Source organism: Eublepharis macularius, chromosome 2, assembly GCF_028583425.1.
Source record: "Eublepharis macularius isolate TG4126 chromosome 2, MPM_Emac_v1.0, whole genome shotgun sequence".
NCBI lineage: Eukaryota > Metazoa > Chordata > Lepidosauria > Squamata > Eublepharidae > Eublepharis > Eublepharis macularius.
The window spans coordinates 147,317,172-147,333,295 of NC_072791.1; the positions used below are offsets into that span (position 1 = coordinate 147,317,172).

The 16,124-nt window shown below is 43.5% G+C and overlaps 1 protein-coding gene across 1 annotated transcript in view; it reads right to left on the reverse strand.

The window, feature by feature from the left end:
- Window positions 1-16,124, reverse strand: part of LOC129323486 (membrane-spanning 4-domains subfamily A member 8-like) — a 44,979-nt gene that overhangs the window by 8,078 nt on the left and 20,777 nt on the right. Inside the window, exons 5-6 of the mRNA XM_054970025.1 lie at window positions 4,853-5,087; window positions 3,383-3,511 (exon numbers count right to left, since the gene is read on the reverse strand). Of these exons, the coding sequence (XP_054826000.1) occupies window positions 3,383-3,511; window positions 4,853-5,087 (364 nt within the window). The remainder of the gene's footprint in view (window positions 1-3,382; window positions 3,512-4,852; window positions 5,088-16,124) is intronic.

Below are 16,124 nucleotides of genomic sequence, written 5' to 3' on the forward strand. Positions count from 1 at the left end.
TCCTCCAGTCACAAGCCTGTGGGGGGGGACAAAAGGGCTCCCAATGATCGTTTGGGGGCAGGCAGCTGCTACTTTCTCCCAGGGCATTCTGCGGGCTGCCTGCTCCTGGGGAGCTGCTCTGGAAAAAGCCACCGTGTTGGTGAAGCTCCAGCCCCAGCGACAGTGGAAGGATCTGCTGCTGCTCTAACATGCACTCATTCGAGTTTTTCTCCGGGAACTTATGAGTCAGGAGTAGGGGAAGGGCATGTTAGAGCAGCAGCAGATCCCTCTGCTGTTGCTGCAGCTGGAGCTTCACCAATGCGGCGGCTTTCTCCAGAGCAGCTCCCCGGGAGCAGGCAGCCCGCAGGATGCCCTGGGAGAAAGTAGCAGCTGCCCGCCCCCAAACAATCATCGGGAGTCCTCTTGTCCCTCTTACTTTTAATATTTTTCTGTAACCCTGAGTGGTTGCTCCAAGTTTCAGAAGCCTCTGTTTCATTTCCAAGTGGCCCCAATCCATGGGTTTAAGTATCTGCAGATTAGGGCCACTTGGCTGTTAGTACATACAAGCAGGACCCACAAAAATTGTGTGGGGAGGGTTCAGAAAGCCATACCAGGTTTTTGTTCCCCCTCCATTGCACAAAGCCTTCCCCTTTTGCACCTCCATTCCAAATATCATTCCCCTTTACGACCCCTCCATCCAAAGGGGGAGGGGGTTGAGGAGGGAGGGGTCTGAAGGAGAAAGGTGTTTGATGAGGCAAAGTGGAAATGTGCTTGAGAAGGGTCGGGTGTATGTGGAAAAGGTTAAGATGTTTGGGGGAAAGGTGCTTGGGAAAGGGGGAACCTGCAAGGAAATTGCAGGAGCAGCCATTCCATTCCCTCCTCTTTTGCTTCCTCCCCTCTCCCCCACTACTTCTCTCACTTTGTCTCTTTCTCTCTCTTAATATTTCTCTCTCTTCTCTCTTACACAATGCTCATTGTATCATGTACACATGGGGTGTTACTCACCCCATAACTCTTTCTCTTTCACCCACCCAACTCTTTCTTGCTCCATCCCCCAAAGCCTTCTCTCTCTCTCTCTCTCTCTCTCTCTCATTCTCTCTCTCTCTCACACACACACACTTTCCTGCTCAGTCCCTCAGTGCCCACTCCCAATGACCCTTCCCTATCCTCCCCCACCTTGTGGCTCCTGTGTGGGTCTTGGACCACTCAATGCCACCATACCCAGGCTCTTTTGGCCTTGGGGAGGCTTGTTTTAGCAGCATCCAGCCCTGTCGCAGCTCACTTCTGAGGCAGCCAGGCTCTCCCTGCTTCAGAGCAGTAAGGTCTTGCCATGGCCTGCCTCAGTGCAGATTGTTTCTGAGAAACCTGGTCTCTCCCAGCCTGAGAGTAGTTGGTTCCTGCCATGGCACTCAGTGTGGCTCATTTCTGTGGCACCTGCCATTGGCACAGCTTGTTTCTGAGGTGCCTGGGCTCTCTCAGCCTTGGGGGGGGCGGGGCTGGCAAGGAAAGTCAAGGGCCAGTGGCTCAGACTGTCTCATCTACATTCTGTGGCTGCCGCCCCACCCTCAGTGCCTGCTTAGAACAGTTAACTGAGATTGTGTATTGGATTGTTCTTGGTTTGGGGGAGATGAAATCCCCACCCCTCCTTTCTGCTTTCAGAGTTTTCTGCAAGACTTGGGGGGGGGGGATTCCCCAAGTTCAGATAAAAATCTCCCTTGTGTCAAGGTGGCCCCAATCAGTGGATTTAAGTATCTGAGGTGGGGGGGCAAGGGCTTGGCTATTTGTATATAAGATGATGAGGATGGCTGTCCCATTTTATCCTCATAGCAACCTTGTAGGGCTGGTTAGACTGAAAAACGACTGTTTCAAGGTCACTCTTCCTTAGGGTTGCCAGGTCCCCTGACCCCTTGGGTGGGAGGTTGGAGACCTGGCACATACCTTATGGCTTTGCCTGTTGCGTGCAAGTGGAGTACCGTGCACCCCTGGCCTGCGCAATGATGTCACTTCCTGGAAGTGACTCCAGCCGCTGTGGAGGGCAGGAGCACTCCTGCGCTCTGCAGCAGCCCAATTTGCGCTGAATCGGGCCCAAATTGAGCGAATTCGGGAAATACTGAAGCAAAACTTTCCAAATGCTTCAGAGCATTTTGGAAAGCAGCAGCTGCAACACTTTTCTTGCTGTTTTCCAACGGCAAGAAAAGTGCTACTTTGAGCTTCCTGCTTGTTTTAACCCAATGGGAGGGGGAGGGGGGTTGTAGTGACTCACTACAACTCCCTCCTTACCCTCGCATTGGGTAAAAAAGGCGGCAAAGCGGGAAGCCAGTTGAAAGCAGCACTTTTCTTGCCATTTTATGCTCTGATAAGGTGGTTACAAATTCTGCCAAAATCCTGAGATTTAGTGGGAACAACTTCATAATGTCATGGATGGTTCCCGGAGTAGCATGGGGTGGGACTTAATGATATTTTATTTTATTGTTCTGGTAATAGTAGTACTTTCAAATGGCACTAAGTATGTGTCATTGTCAAGAATGCAAACATACTAAACATGTTCTGAACATTTCCTCTTCACTGTACAGGATCTACAGAATCCACCCACCTGGTATTAGGAAAGGAATTTCTGGGCGGGAGAGAGTGATTTGAGGGCAAGTGTAATTCAGGAATCTCCCAGTTTAATAATTACATTAATTAGTAATTCATCAGTAATTCGTTAGTTTTGAATTCTACTGCACAGTCTTATGCCCCGCAACATCTCTGGAGAAAAATATATAGGTATACTAATTAAATCAATGGACTCATAGTCTGATTATCTGATATTAATAGCTTGACTGCATTTTACATTTAGCACATAGTTAATTTCCATTTTACATTTTAGTCATGTAAATAGCTCATTTCTTCAAAACTACATGATTGTGACTACACAAATTTACAGACCCCCCACATAGTTCAATTCTTAGTAGTATGTGGAAATGTTATCATTAATATTGCTATTCAATGTAGTATAACCAGGTCCCAAATCATGACACCATCAGGCTCTCCTGAGAAATCTCAGGGTTGGGAAATAAGATTCCCCCCCACCACTAAAATTCCTTGTGGTTATCCCACTTGTTTTCATATAACCTTATTCATATCGCATTTTACAAAGTATGATAATCAGCCAATCACTTTTATTGACTATAACCAAAGTTCATACAAGAAAGCTGAAGTGACAGAGATAACAGCTTGCTTAGAAGCAATTAATTTTCATCAAACAGAAAATAAAAGCTGAACACAAATTTATATATGGATCGTTTCTAAAGTCTAACCTCAAAATCATGGACACTGAAACACATTTGGCTCTCCAATGGACTTCAATAGATTTAGAAGAGGGTAACTCTGTTTAGGATTACTCTGATAACATAGTACTTACAAATGCTCCCCCCCAGAATGGATACGCTCCATGAGTGGCCAAAGGTATGTAGGGTCTGTACTCATTCCAAAGAACAGCTGAAACGCTGCCAAAGCCAATGTGTATCAGTCCAATTATGATCTGGACAGCCTGTGAGAAGAAAATACAGCAAATAAGAGAACTCAGTTCCTCAAAGTTTTGGAAGAACAAAAGTTCTTCTAACCCACATTTTTTAAATCATGGGGAATATAACATTTTATCTGCTCCTGTTTAGGGCTTTCAACTGTGGGTTAGGAAATTCCTAGAGACTGGGGGGTGGGAGTAGGGGCTGGAGACAGTAGCATTTGGAGAGGTGAGGGATCTCAGCAAGGTATAATACCATGGGTGTCATTTTCCCCAGTGGAACTGGAGTTTTCCAGCTTTTTGAATTTCTGATTTGCATTTTTAATAAATAGATTTTACTTTTTGAGTAACAAAATGCGCTTCTGTCTACCTGTACTATATTCTGGTTAAGCTTGCTAGGTTATTTTTCTCTTAATATTAGATATTTTTTAACAAAAAAAACTTTAATAGAAGCTTTTATTATCCAAAGGGGTTAAGTTTTTTAAGCGTCCTTACAGGGCAATTCTAAGAACACTTCCCTGGATATTAAACCCCATTGAATAGACCCGAGTAGGATTCTGAGTAGACTTGCTTAAAATTGTTCTTTTACAATGCCGTCATAAGCAGGCCTACTCAGAATCCTATTCAGATCTCTTTAATAGGGCTTACTCCCAGGGAAGTATTTTATTGTTAGTCTCCCATGTAAATACTTGAGGAACTGGCGGCATATTTTAAAAGCTAAACGCAGGAGGGAAGGCACACTATAAATTTACAGTGAAGGAGTCTGGTGCTGAAAACCATTCTGCCTACTCAGAGGCAGACCTCTGTCAGAGGTTCTCTTTTAGACAGAGTGGCCTACGAAAATTGTCCTGTTCCTTTAATACAGGCTTAATGTGTGGAAATAGGCAGCTGAAGCTTTTCATGGCATGGAGGTAAATAACATCAGTAAAAAAGGAGATCTCCCAAAGCCGGTGGGCCTTGCCTGTCAGCATTCCAGTCAACAATGGGAGAAAAAAAATTGCTGACAACACCTGGAAATGATGATAGTCCTCTCTAGGAATTGTTAAAAACTCTCTGGTTTTACCATAGAGTTTCTGGCAATTCCTAGATGGGTATGTCACTTCTGTTTTTTCCCAGAAGTGACATCACACCATTGTTGAGGGGTGCTCCCCATACTCCATTTATCCACTGGTTGCATGGCAACTCAACCAGTAAATAACATACCATTAATCCTCTAGTAAAGAGACAGGACATATTTTCTCCAAGCAACTCTACCTTTAGACCAATCTCTATGACTTGTTTGGTCTTTCCTATACAGACACTATTCTTACAGGCAAAACACTGAAAATCTGATGTACTGGAACAAGAACAGAAATCCAATGCACTTACCCCCAGAGTGCTGCTCTCTACTTTGTGAAGCTTTTCCCATAACCCCATCGGAGAACTCTGCTGTGGGTGGTTGTTCAAGCTGCCATGAAGCTGGTTTGTGTATTGTGTTGCTGTTACTGGTTGGATAATAGTACCAGGGATTACTCGGCCTTCCTGGATTATATTGGCATCAATTGGGGGAATTAACATAGTTGTGTCAGTAGCCTTTTCCCCTGGATGTCTTGCCATAGCTAAGCTGTTTGAAAAACAGAAAGAAAGAGAAGGAGAAAGAAATTAAAAAATGAACAGCTCTCTTTCAGATTTGGAGAAATACTCTACATGGTCTCTTCCCTACCCCCCCTGCCCCCCCCAAATACATAAAATAAATAAGAACTCCTGAAGGAGGGCTCCCTGCCACTATGAGCGGAACTACAGTGACAAAAGGCATAGGTTGGACACTTGTCAGCTTCCCTCAAGTTTTGATGGGAAATGTAGGCAGCTTGGCGGAATGTTGGACAAGTGACAGCTGAAAAGTCCATTGGACAGCAGTCAGAGAGCCAAGCTGCAAGACTAGGATGCCTACATTTCCCATCAAAACTTGGGAAGCTGACAAGTGTCCAACCTGTGCCTTTTGTCACTTGTAGTTCCGCTCTATATGAATTCAGAAATAAACACTCAGTAGGATATTTATTCCAGAATAATTCCTGTGCTGCACTTTGTATATATGAACTACACAGGAATTTATCTGGGCAACAGCAGATTAAATAGGGTGGGGTCCCCAACATGGTGCCTGTGGGTACCATGGCATCCGCCAATACCTTTCCTGGAAGCCACCAAGTGTTTTTAGAAAGTGAATGGGCCAAATGGGGCTTTACTGCTTTGGCAGCAGCTGTCACCACAACACAAGGATTTTCACTGAAGATAAACTATATGTAAACAAAAAAATATTTTTAACAGTATGTTCATTTTTAAAGTACCCCGTTAAGCAGAACATCTGCCGTAATGTTGAAAAGTTACTATCAGAGTTATGTATGACCTCACTCCTTGATATTTTGTAATTAGCTCCACTTCCTGCGGCAGACATTTTGTGGTTGTGCCCACCACCCTGTGTCAAAATTCCAAAGATGCCCTCGGGCTCAAAAAGTTTGGGGACCCCTAAAAGAGGGTTTGCCTCTGTCCATTCCATTCCATTCCATTCCATTCCATTCCAAAGAGACTATGTGAATAAAGCCAAACAATCTGAGTGATATTACATCACAATTTCTGAAAGGAGGTGGTGGCGGTGTGGTTGCCAGGTGGCAAGCTATAATCCTGTACATCAGGTTTTGGGGCTCATTCACAGAAAAAAGGTTCATACTCATGGACATTGAGCTAGCCCACATGATGTTGTTTTTTATTTATATGAATGCCTTCTTGGTGTTAGTCATGTAAACTGGGAAGCAATAATCTGGACTAATCCTCGAAGAAGAGAACAGTTGCCAAGCTTACTCTCTTGAGTGCTACCGACAATTTACAATCACTCTCTCCCCAGCTGCTCTCCATTCCTAACCACAAAGCTAACTCCAGGAAAGAAGGCTAACACTGCACCTTCCATTATTTGAAGACAGGGATATCATCTGATATGGACAGGATAGTAAAAGACCTCTGAAGAGAAAAACTTTAAGCCTTCCACGCTGCCTGTCCTGGGTGCATGTCTTCTGTTCTTAAGGTGGATTTCTGACTATTCTGTTGTAAGAGAAAAGTTCAGAAGCAGCCCAGCATTTCTTCAAGTATTTCAAAGCTAAGTCCTGTTTTAAAGTGAGTGCTGCCCCCAAATACTTGTATCTCCCAACGTACTTACATTTCACTCTGTGATGTGCTTATTCTCAGTCTTCCAGCATATCTGCAACTTCACCAGGAAGTGATAATAAGTGAGAACAACACAGGCAATGTTCAGACTTTGATTCTTGCCCTGCCCATGGTACTGTGTCTTTCCTCACCACAGTGCCATTAAGTTAAGACATTTTAAATTGTTCTTACACTTCAGATGTTCTCTTCTGTCTTCTGTCTTCCTGTCTTTCTGAGTTCTTCTGTATCTAGACTTCTATTCCAAGTCTTGACTCAGGAAAGGCCTTTATGGACACTGATTCTTCATTTTCCTTAAAAAAAAACATGGTTCACACTGGTGGGGTGAAATGGAGAACTTTGCCCTCTGAAACGGCTTCATATCATTGATTTGTTTTGATACCGCTTCTCTTCCATTAAGAGCTCGAAGCAGTGAGATGTGTGAGAGGGAAATGTATGAGGGCAGGATGGCTGCAGCGGTTGCAGTGGATGTGCCTTGCAAATGCAGTAATATTGGTGATTAGAGGTGGCGGGCATGATCCAAAAAAAATTACCAATCAAGCTGATCGGGGATCGGCGCTGGCAACGACCCCAAACCACCGATCCACACTGGTCATCTCCCATTTCCGATCCGTGGATCAGGGACCGGGGATGCCAAAGCGGAGGGGTGCCCTGCTGTTCCCAGCTTTTTTAAAAAAGCAGGGACAGAATGCTCCATTCTTCCCCACCCGATTTTAAAAGCAAGCAGCCACTGGTTCAGTTCTCATACTGCAGCAGTTTTTTTGTGACAGTCTGCAGTAGATTTGCTGCCATGAATAGTCACTCCAGCCATTATACAGCTTTTCTCCAGCTTTCCTGGAAGTGCTTACACCACAACTTTTTAAAAAACCGCTTTGCAGTAGGCTGTTTCCTCATGCATACTCTATTCAATTTTTGGTGTTCCACCCTCATCCCCACCTCTCCTGCCCCCTGCCAGCCCACTGTGTTGTGATTGGCTACTCTTGTCTAGCCAGCCACTCTCTCTCCCCTCCTTTTCATTCTTCCCCCCTCTCCTCTTTCCTCTTTAAAAAAAAATTAAATCCAGCACAGTATTACTGAAACACTGGTTTGAATGCAGGCAGAGAAAAGTTCCATTTTTATTTATTTGTTTGTTTGTTTGTTTTGCTTTGGCACTGGTGGGACTATTGTATAGGGGGCTAAACATCTGGGTATCAGAAATACTTGAGTTTTAGATTATGTTTTTATCTCATGGTGGAAAACAGATGCTTGGGGGTAACAGAGAAGGAGGCAGGAATGTAGCTTTGCCAGCAATTCATCGCTGCTCCAATGAGAGGTATGAATGGCCACATACAAGCTGATTCCATGCCTTTTGGCTTGACTTCTGGGAAAGTGAGGAGTTATGTCCCCAGTGCAAAAGGGGCCTAGTTAACTACCTGATTTGGGTCAGATGTATAACAACAATATTAATCTCATTCATATTATGATTAGGCTTTACTTTCTCTATTTTCCATTAAATTTGATAATATGTTTAGGACTCGTACTTTACATTCAAAGGTTATTACCATTAAATTTCAGGCAGATTAAACAAAAGTCCCAGTTTTATAGGCAATTAAAATTCATGCTTTCAAAATGGTAAGAATAGATATTTGACACATCCATGGAGGGGCTGGCAACCCCAAGAAAGGCGGGCAGACTGACACAGTAAGCAAAAGACACTTTCAGCTCCCTAAGGAAGGTAGGCATCAGTACAGAGAGGCAGGCATGGGATGACATGTGGCATCCTTCTGAAGGTAGAGAGAGATGATTACAGTGGCAGGCTTTTTGACAGCCCTAAGAAGAGGAATATGTTGTTTTTGTTTTTGTTTTTGTTTTTGTTTTTGTTTTTGTTTTTGGTTTTGGTTTTGGTTTTGGTTTTGGTTTTGGTTTTGGTTTTGGTTTTGGTTTTGGTTTTTGTTTTTGTTTTTGTTTTTGTTTTTGTTTTTGTTTTTGTTTTTGTTTTTGTTTTTGTTTTTGTTGTTGTTGTTGTTGTTGTTGTTGTTGTTTGGATGTTAAAGATGTTGCTTAAATCTATCTCTGGGAGAACAGATCTGGAAGGGAGAGTACTACTTCAGTGCAAAAAAAAACTGAACAGAGTCATACAGCAGACAAGGCTGGCATTTTGCCACAGGAGGGTGTCTTGCTGGCACCCCTTGACAGTGCCTCATTCCTTGAGTGCATGGATGGGGATGAGCTCTGCTGCAGTCAGCAAGGGCAGTGAGGTACAGCAACAGCAACCCCAAGAATGGCCTGCTTGGCATAACCTTCTCATGACTTGCAGATATGCTGGAGAAGGAGAACATTCATTTAAACTGTTCAAACCCCAGCAGCCATTCTTAATATCAGCAGCACTGTGCCCACCATCAACAGGAGCAGCAGACATTCATCAAGACAGGATGATGAGGGGGGGCGGGGTGGACTATAGATTTGGGTTTGGAACTGGCTCCTTTGAGAAAGGGAACTTTTTCAAATAAGAGTGATAATGAGAAGGTTGATAATGTTGGGAACAAGGAGTCCCTTCAATCTCTTCTCCCAAATACTCCTGCAAGCCTTTCAGAGGAAACAGCAGCAATCTCTTCCAATCCCACTGTGGGGAATGGATCTCTCTTGTGGGGGAGCATTGTCCACCAGAACAAGGATCCTCAGTTAACAGAGTCCCTTGTGGTAGAGGGGAAGGAAAGTGATGAGGAAGATGGTTGTGGCGCAGTAGGGAGTCTGCTGCAAGCTCCCCCTTCCCCTTGAATATAGGATGAGTATAATGATGATGTCCCTGACTGATGGAAATTATTGATAATATCTGAGAGTATTTTGAATGATGGAATACTAACACCATTATTATTAGGATAATATTCGTTGCACAGAATGCATCATTTGCACAGAACACATTATGGGTTTTTAAAGGAGTTTTATTCATGAACTGTATTTCCATTATATGAATATAAAATTGAAATATTTATTGTAAATTTATTGTAAATTTGTAGAATTGTTAATTGTAAATTTATTTAATTAACCTAATATTTATAAAATGTGTTCATAACATATGATTAGGAGGTTGATGCGGTGCAATTTTTTATATTGAAGGGGGCGTATCATCCATGGATTTATTATTGTTTCCAAGATTGAATGGGCTATCGTGTTTTATGAATATGACTTTAATTCTTATTTGGCTGTCAGTGATTAATATATATAATTGAAAGTGGGCAGCTAGCCCTCACCCTCGGACAACCTAGAACGCTGTTGCATGGAATCAAATACAAACTTGACTCTTTTGAACAACATTTGTAAGTAGAGCGATCCGGTTGTAGTTCATTGGATGCATTGATTGTTGGGCAGTTTATGTTATTGCATGTTATTGTGGTTAATTATAGATGCTATGGCCTGAAGAAGGAGTTAAATATCTGAAACAAGTGAAGAGATAAAAGGCCGGCGCGGCTCGTTGCCTTTCCAACTAGTTTACGGCTCTGTAGCTGACCTTTACAGCAGCTTCGTCTTCTCATGTGTAACAATCTAGTAGCTGATAACGCAAGCAGCCTGGAGCACTGCAGCAAATTTACAGACACCAGCAGAGAATCTAGCGGGATGTATCTTACTACAATCTCTGACACCGGACTTACTCTAAGACTCTTTTCTATTCATTATGCATGCCTTATAAGGAGCGTGGGTCTGGATGATTATTTAATGTCACATGGTAACAAGGTTGAATTACACACCCTTTGGTGTTATATCTTGACCACATGCTGTGTTGTGTTTTTTCTTTGTCCATTATACACTTCCTTGAGCAAGGTTGCACCCTTGGTTGTTTTCTGTATGTAAGGAAGTGGTTTCCCATTTCTGTTGTTGTTGTTGCAAGCTCAGACCACCAGTAGTAATCAAAGTTAATCAGAGTACCTCATGGCACTGGCCTTCTCCCACCCAGTGCAAAACGTCCAATGTACCATATTTTGCAGGAACTTACCAGGATGCTGTTTGTTTGCTGCTTTTGTATTCTGGAAGAGCCTCTGTTGTGTTTACTCAGACATTCCCCAGATCATCAACAGCATGTTGGCAGAGAGAAGCAGATGATGTCATGAGGGGCTTCATGGTGACTTACAGTTGCAATGCCCTTGATGGTGAGGGAAGGGAAATTTGTGGATACACAGATACCACTTGACCATAAATATTGGGGCAAGGTGTCATAATGTATTCAAGGGTGACCCCAAGATCATCACTGTTGCCACCTGCATCTTGATCCTGTCCATCTTCATCCTAAAGTTCCTGGGCTTCCAAAGATGGATGTTGTAGGGTCAAATATTATAGTGGAGCAACCGAATGGGAGGAAGGAGTATATGCTGGCTATGGGGTGTGATCACAAGGTGAAGGGGTACATGACATTTCTCTCTGCTTCATTTGTCTGTTGGAAGCACAACCTGATGCAGATCTACGTAAGGCACAAAAGTAGAGGTACAGACAGGAAGGAGACTCCATGCTTCTGCAGCAGCAGGTTCACCAGCACTGTCAGCAGAATACACATGAACTCATGGAGCCACCTTCTACTTAGGGTCACTCCAAACGTTACTTCCTTCATGAGTTCTCCATGGAGCCAACGCAGGCTTGCACAGACACACAGAAGCTTTTGGGAATGGGCTCAGAAATGGGCTCAGAAAGCTGTAGCCAGGGGGTGAAGAGCTCTGGCCTTTCTCCCGAGCTTTTCCCTCCTGTGCCAAAAAGGAGGGGAGGTAGGTTCCCATTTCATCTGCTCCACGTGGAGGTATTTTGTGTACGCAAGGCAGCAGAAACAGGAAATTTCCCCACATCCTTGTTTCTGCACAGGGGGAAAAAGCTTGGGAGAAAGGCAGGAGTTCTCCTCCCCACAGCAGCAGCTTTCCAAGCCCATTTGGGCTCTCCTTTTTTATGCAGGCCATTCCCCAAAGCTGCTATGAGTCTGTGCAAACCCAGGTTGGCTTCATGGAGAACTCATGAAGGAAGTAATGTTTAGAGTGACCCTGAGACATGCCCTTAGTTTATCAAGATCAGGTAGCATAATTATGTGGAGTGGAATTCCTTTTTCAACAACTCTTTTTTGATAAAGCCATTGATTACTCTTATTTCCTTTTTCTTTTTCAAAAGAGGAATTCCTCTTTCAGTTCTCTTTGCTTTCTACTTGTAGTTTTCGGTTATACCATGCTGGTGCTCTATGTTCCCTTTTGTATCTTTGGCCCTTTGTTTGTGGAAAATGTTAAAGACTGTAGACTAGTGCTGTAGCAGGACAATAAGGAAGGTCTTGGAAGATGTTGCTTGCCTCTGAGCATCTGCAGAGTGAAATTCTGCAGAAGCTTTGTTCCTGTCCTCCCATTCATTCTACCGGGGGAGGGCTAGCAACCAAGCCACAAGGCTCGGGGTGGGGGGACCTGACTGAATGATCCTGGAGTGTGACCGCTGGAGTGGGCAGGCACCCTCTGCGGCTGCCCCACATCCGACTGAATTGATGCGATGCTGCAGTAACCAAACTCCTGAGCTCAGATGATCCCTCTGGCCTCAGTCTCTCGAAGACTGGGATTACAGGCATGTGTCACCATGCCTGTGCCCCTGTGCTGATGGAAAAATAGAATCCTTAGAACATATTATATTTGAGTGTAAAATGTACAATCAGATCAGAAAAGTCTATATAATGCCTATACTTGTAGTATACCCAGGAAGACAAAGAGCTTTTCTTCTTTCAAAAATGCTGTCAGCTAAGAAACAGGATATAACATTCAAGGCTGCTAGATTCGGATGGTTGGCAATGAAGAGCAGGAAACATATTACTAACTAAAGGGAGTTTTCTTAATTTTGTATTTATGCTGGATTAAGTTTTACGCAGTATTGGGTTTTAAAATAATTTTAATGTGTCATTTTTCTGTACTGTTTTATTGTCCTGATGCTTATTTACCCATAAGTTTTACTATCCATTGTATCTTGCTTGCTGGTCTATGACCGTAATAATAAAAATTGATTTGATTTGATTTGATTTGATTTGACTGAAAGATCCAGATTCTCTATCCAATAACAGCAACACAACCCTGGGGATTTATAAGACTGCCCACATTTTTTACTGGTAGAGTGCCTGTTGGGGACACCCTGGGAAGCACAGGCCAAAGCTGGGAACTATCTTCTCCTCCTTGTTAGTCTTTGTTTTTATTTATTGTTTACTTCATTTTTACCCCACCTTTCCCCCAATGGGAATGCAAAGCAGTTGACATTATTCTCCTCTCCTCCTTCTTATCCTCACGATAACCTTGCGAAGTAGGTTAGGCTGAGAATGTCTGACTGGCCCAAGGTCACCCAGCAAGCTTCTATGGCAGAGTGGGGATTTGAACCTGAGTCTCCCAGAGTCCAACATTCAAACCATTATACCACACTGACTTTCCAGTCAGTTCCAGTCAGTCACTGGCAGTGACTCTTTAGAATTTCAGGCAAAGGTCCCTCCAATCAACTGCTACTTGATCCTTTCATCTGGAAATGCTGGTGACCGAGTCCAGGATCTTCTGCAGGCAAAGCAGATGCTCTGCTCCTCCTGAGCCACAGCCCCACCATAAACAATCAACACTCTTAGCAAGGTGTGGTGGCCACACATCACTTCAGGACAGCATCCTCTGGCTGTTCTGGCTGTTCTGTAATATAGATGTGTGAGGTTTTTCCTCCTTTCCCTTCTTTCCTATATGCATTACTCATTCGTTACAATGCACACAGTGCGGACCCACTGAATCACATATCATTTCTACCAAGCAGTCCTGTCACAGTCTCTATGTTGTATGAATAATGGTGTTTCATTACTTAGTTGTAAATATTTTGAAAGACAAACATATCACAATAACCATCTTTGGTGGCATTATTCCGGTTTCTTTTCTGACTAGAAAACATATCAGTTGCATACAGACATGGGCACGGACCAAAAAAAAAAAAAAAGAACCATGAGATTCATGGTTCGTAGATTTTAAGGGACCGAAAACCACGAACTGGCATGGAACTGGGGCCAGTTACGACCCAGTTCGTGGTTTGTGGTTCGTGGGGTTTAAATGCCCCTTTCTGGCTGCTTAGCAGCAGCAGAGAAAGGGCATTTAACAGTTTAAAGAGCCTTTCCTGCTTTGCAAGCAGCAGGTCCCTTTAAACTATCAGCTGGCAGTTGGCAAGGGGGTGATCTCCCCCCCGCCGACTGCCGGCTGATAGTTTAAAGGGACCTGCTGGTGGCAGGGCCCTTTAAACTGCCCTAACCTCAGCCCCCCACCCCCACTCCCCCTCTCCCCAGCCCCAACCCCTGCCCCAGCCCCACACTTACCTTCCCCTGTGGCGTGGGGTACTCTCTCTCCTCCTGCGAGGGGCAGCAAGGCTGTTTTTGGCCTTCTCCACCCCTGTGCAGGCCCACAGAGGGATGAAGGCCGAAAAATGGCCATTTAAACTGCCCCTGTAAATACGACCCAACGAACCAGTATAAAGTTTGTGGAAGTTCTGGAAAAGGAGCTTCCACGAACCCCGGTTCGGGAACCCCGAACCAGCCTGTTTCGTGGGGGGTTTTGGGTTGTATTTCGGTTTGTGCCCATCTCTACTTGCATATCTCCTCTCTCCTCCTTCTGCAGAACTTTATAGATAGCCAGTTGCCAGAACAAAAGGGCAGACCTGAAGATTTCCAGATACTACCAGCTGTTACCTTTTTTTGCAGTTGAGGTTATTTATAATTATTGTATTATATGAGTTTTTAAATTAAAGTCATAATTAGCTAGTATTTGAATGCACACCCCAAATTATTATTTATGATTATTTGTATAAGTTGGGATCTTGGCCAATAGCAGTGACAAAGTCTGCCTCACCCTTATCTCACACACTAAGAGATCTACATCAGACTCCCAGATTAGCAAAGACAGAAAACCTATTTCAACATTCTATTGACAAAGCTGATCGGATAAACATTTTGGATAGGGATATAGTCACCCTATTAAAGAATTCTTAGTCAGTCATATAGATTTTAAATGAAAAAATGAAATGGAATATTGATTAGTTCATTCTTTTATTAATCAATTACACCTTCATACTTTGTGTATGAATAAAACAATTACTTAAGGAATATTTAAAGAATAAGTATTTTTTCCTTGTGCATGGATGATGCACACAAGTTGCAGCATCTTAAATGAGACATTCCCTCTCATTTTGGAGAGAAGGCCTCATTATGATAGGCTGGAGGAGCAGGATTTTCTTCAGCAGGAGCCACACCATTTCCACTGATGGTGCGGGGCACAACCATCATGGCCTGAAACACACACACACACAATTTATGATAGCAAATATTTTTCTTTGTCCTCATCTTTATTATTGTCATCACAGTGACCTCAAAAGAATGAATACCAAGTATAGATTCAGAGTCAGCTGCAGGATACTCACGGTGGCATGAAGTGAAACATCTCCCCTCTCTATCTTTGTTGGACCTTTCAACATGAGCTATTTAAGCTCTGGGCAAGGGAGTAGATGCTTACCATCTCATTTTTGTAGCAGGTTGCCTGGCACCCAAAATGTGCAGTCCAAACAGTGATACAAAACTCCAGCAAGCTGAACAAGAAGAGCATAACACCAAGACCAAAACCTATAGCCTGCAGAGTATAGAAGCATATGGATTGCTAGATATGTATCTCTTACTTACTACTTCTTATATTAGTTATATAACTCATTTCTTAATAAGGGCCAAACTAAACATACTTGTTTTTAAAGAGCTCAGTCTGGGTTGCTCGGATCCAACTTAGGTCACACAGTATCTGTGGGGAATGGCTTTTAAAAATCACAGGAGAGCCTGTTTGGGCTCAGAATGCCTCCATGGGGGAGGAAGGGCACCTGCCTTCCCCCCAGCAGTTTTCCCGTGCCAAAACAGTGTGGGAAGGGGGTATTTCCCCATTTTTACTGTTCCACATGAGCTGTAAAAATGGGGAAATAACTCCCTCCAGGACAAAGGAAAACTGCTTGGGGAGAAGACAAGAGCCTTTTCTTCCCACAGCAGCATTCTGAGTCTAAACAGGCTCTCCTTTATTTTTTAAAAGCCAATTCCCCACAGCTGCTGTGTAACCCAAGTTGGGTCCAGGCAACCCAGACCCAACTATTTAAAAACAAGTAAATCTAGTCTGACCACTAGTTGAATCACTAAAACATTAAGAGGTGTGTGTGTGTGTATACACACATATAAATTTTATTTTACTTCATTTATATCCTGCTTTTCTCCCTAATGGGAACTCAAAGCAGTTTCTCCTCTCCTTCAATTTTTCCTCACAACAACCCTATGGGGTGGGTTAGGCTGAGAGTATATGACTGACCAAGGTCACCCAGCTAGTTTCCATGGCAGATTAGGGAATCAAACCTGGGTCATCCAGATCCTAGTTCATCACTCTAGCCATTACACCACAATGGCTCTTCAGATATAGGCCGTTTCCACACGGCT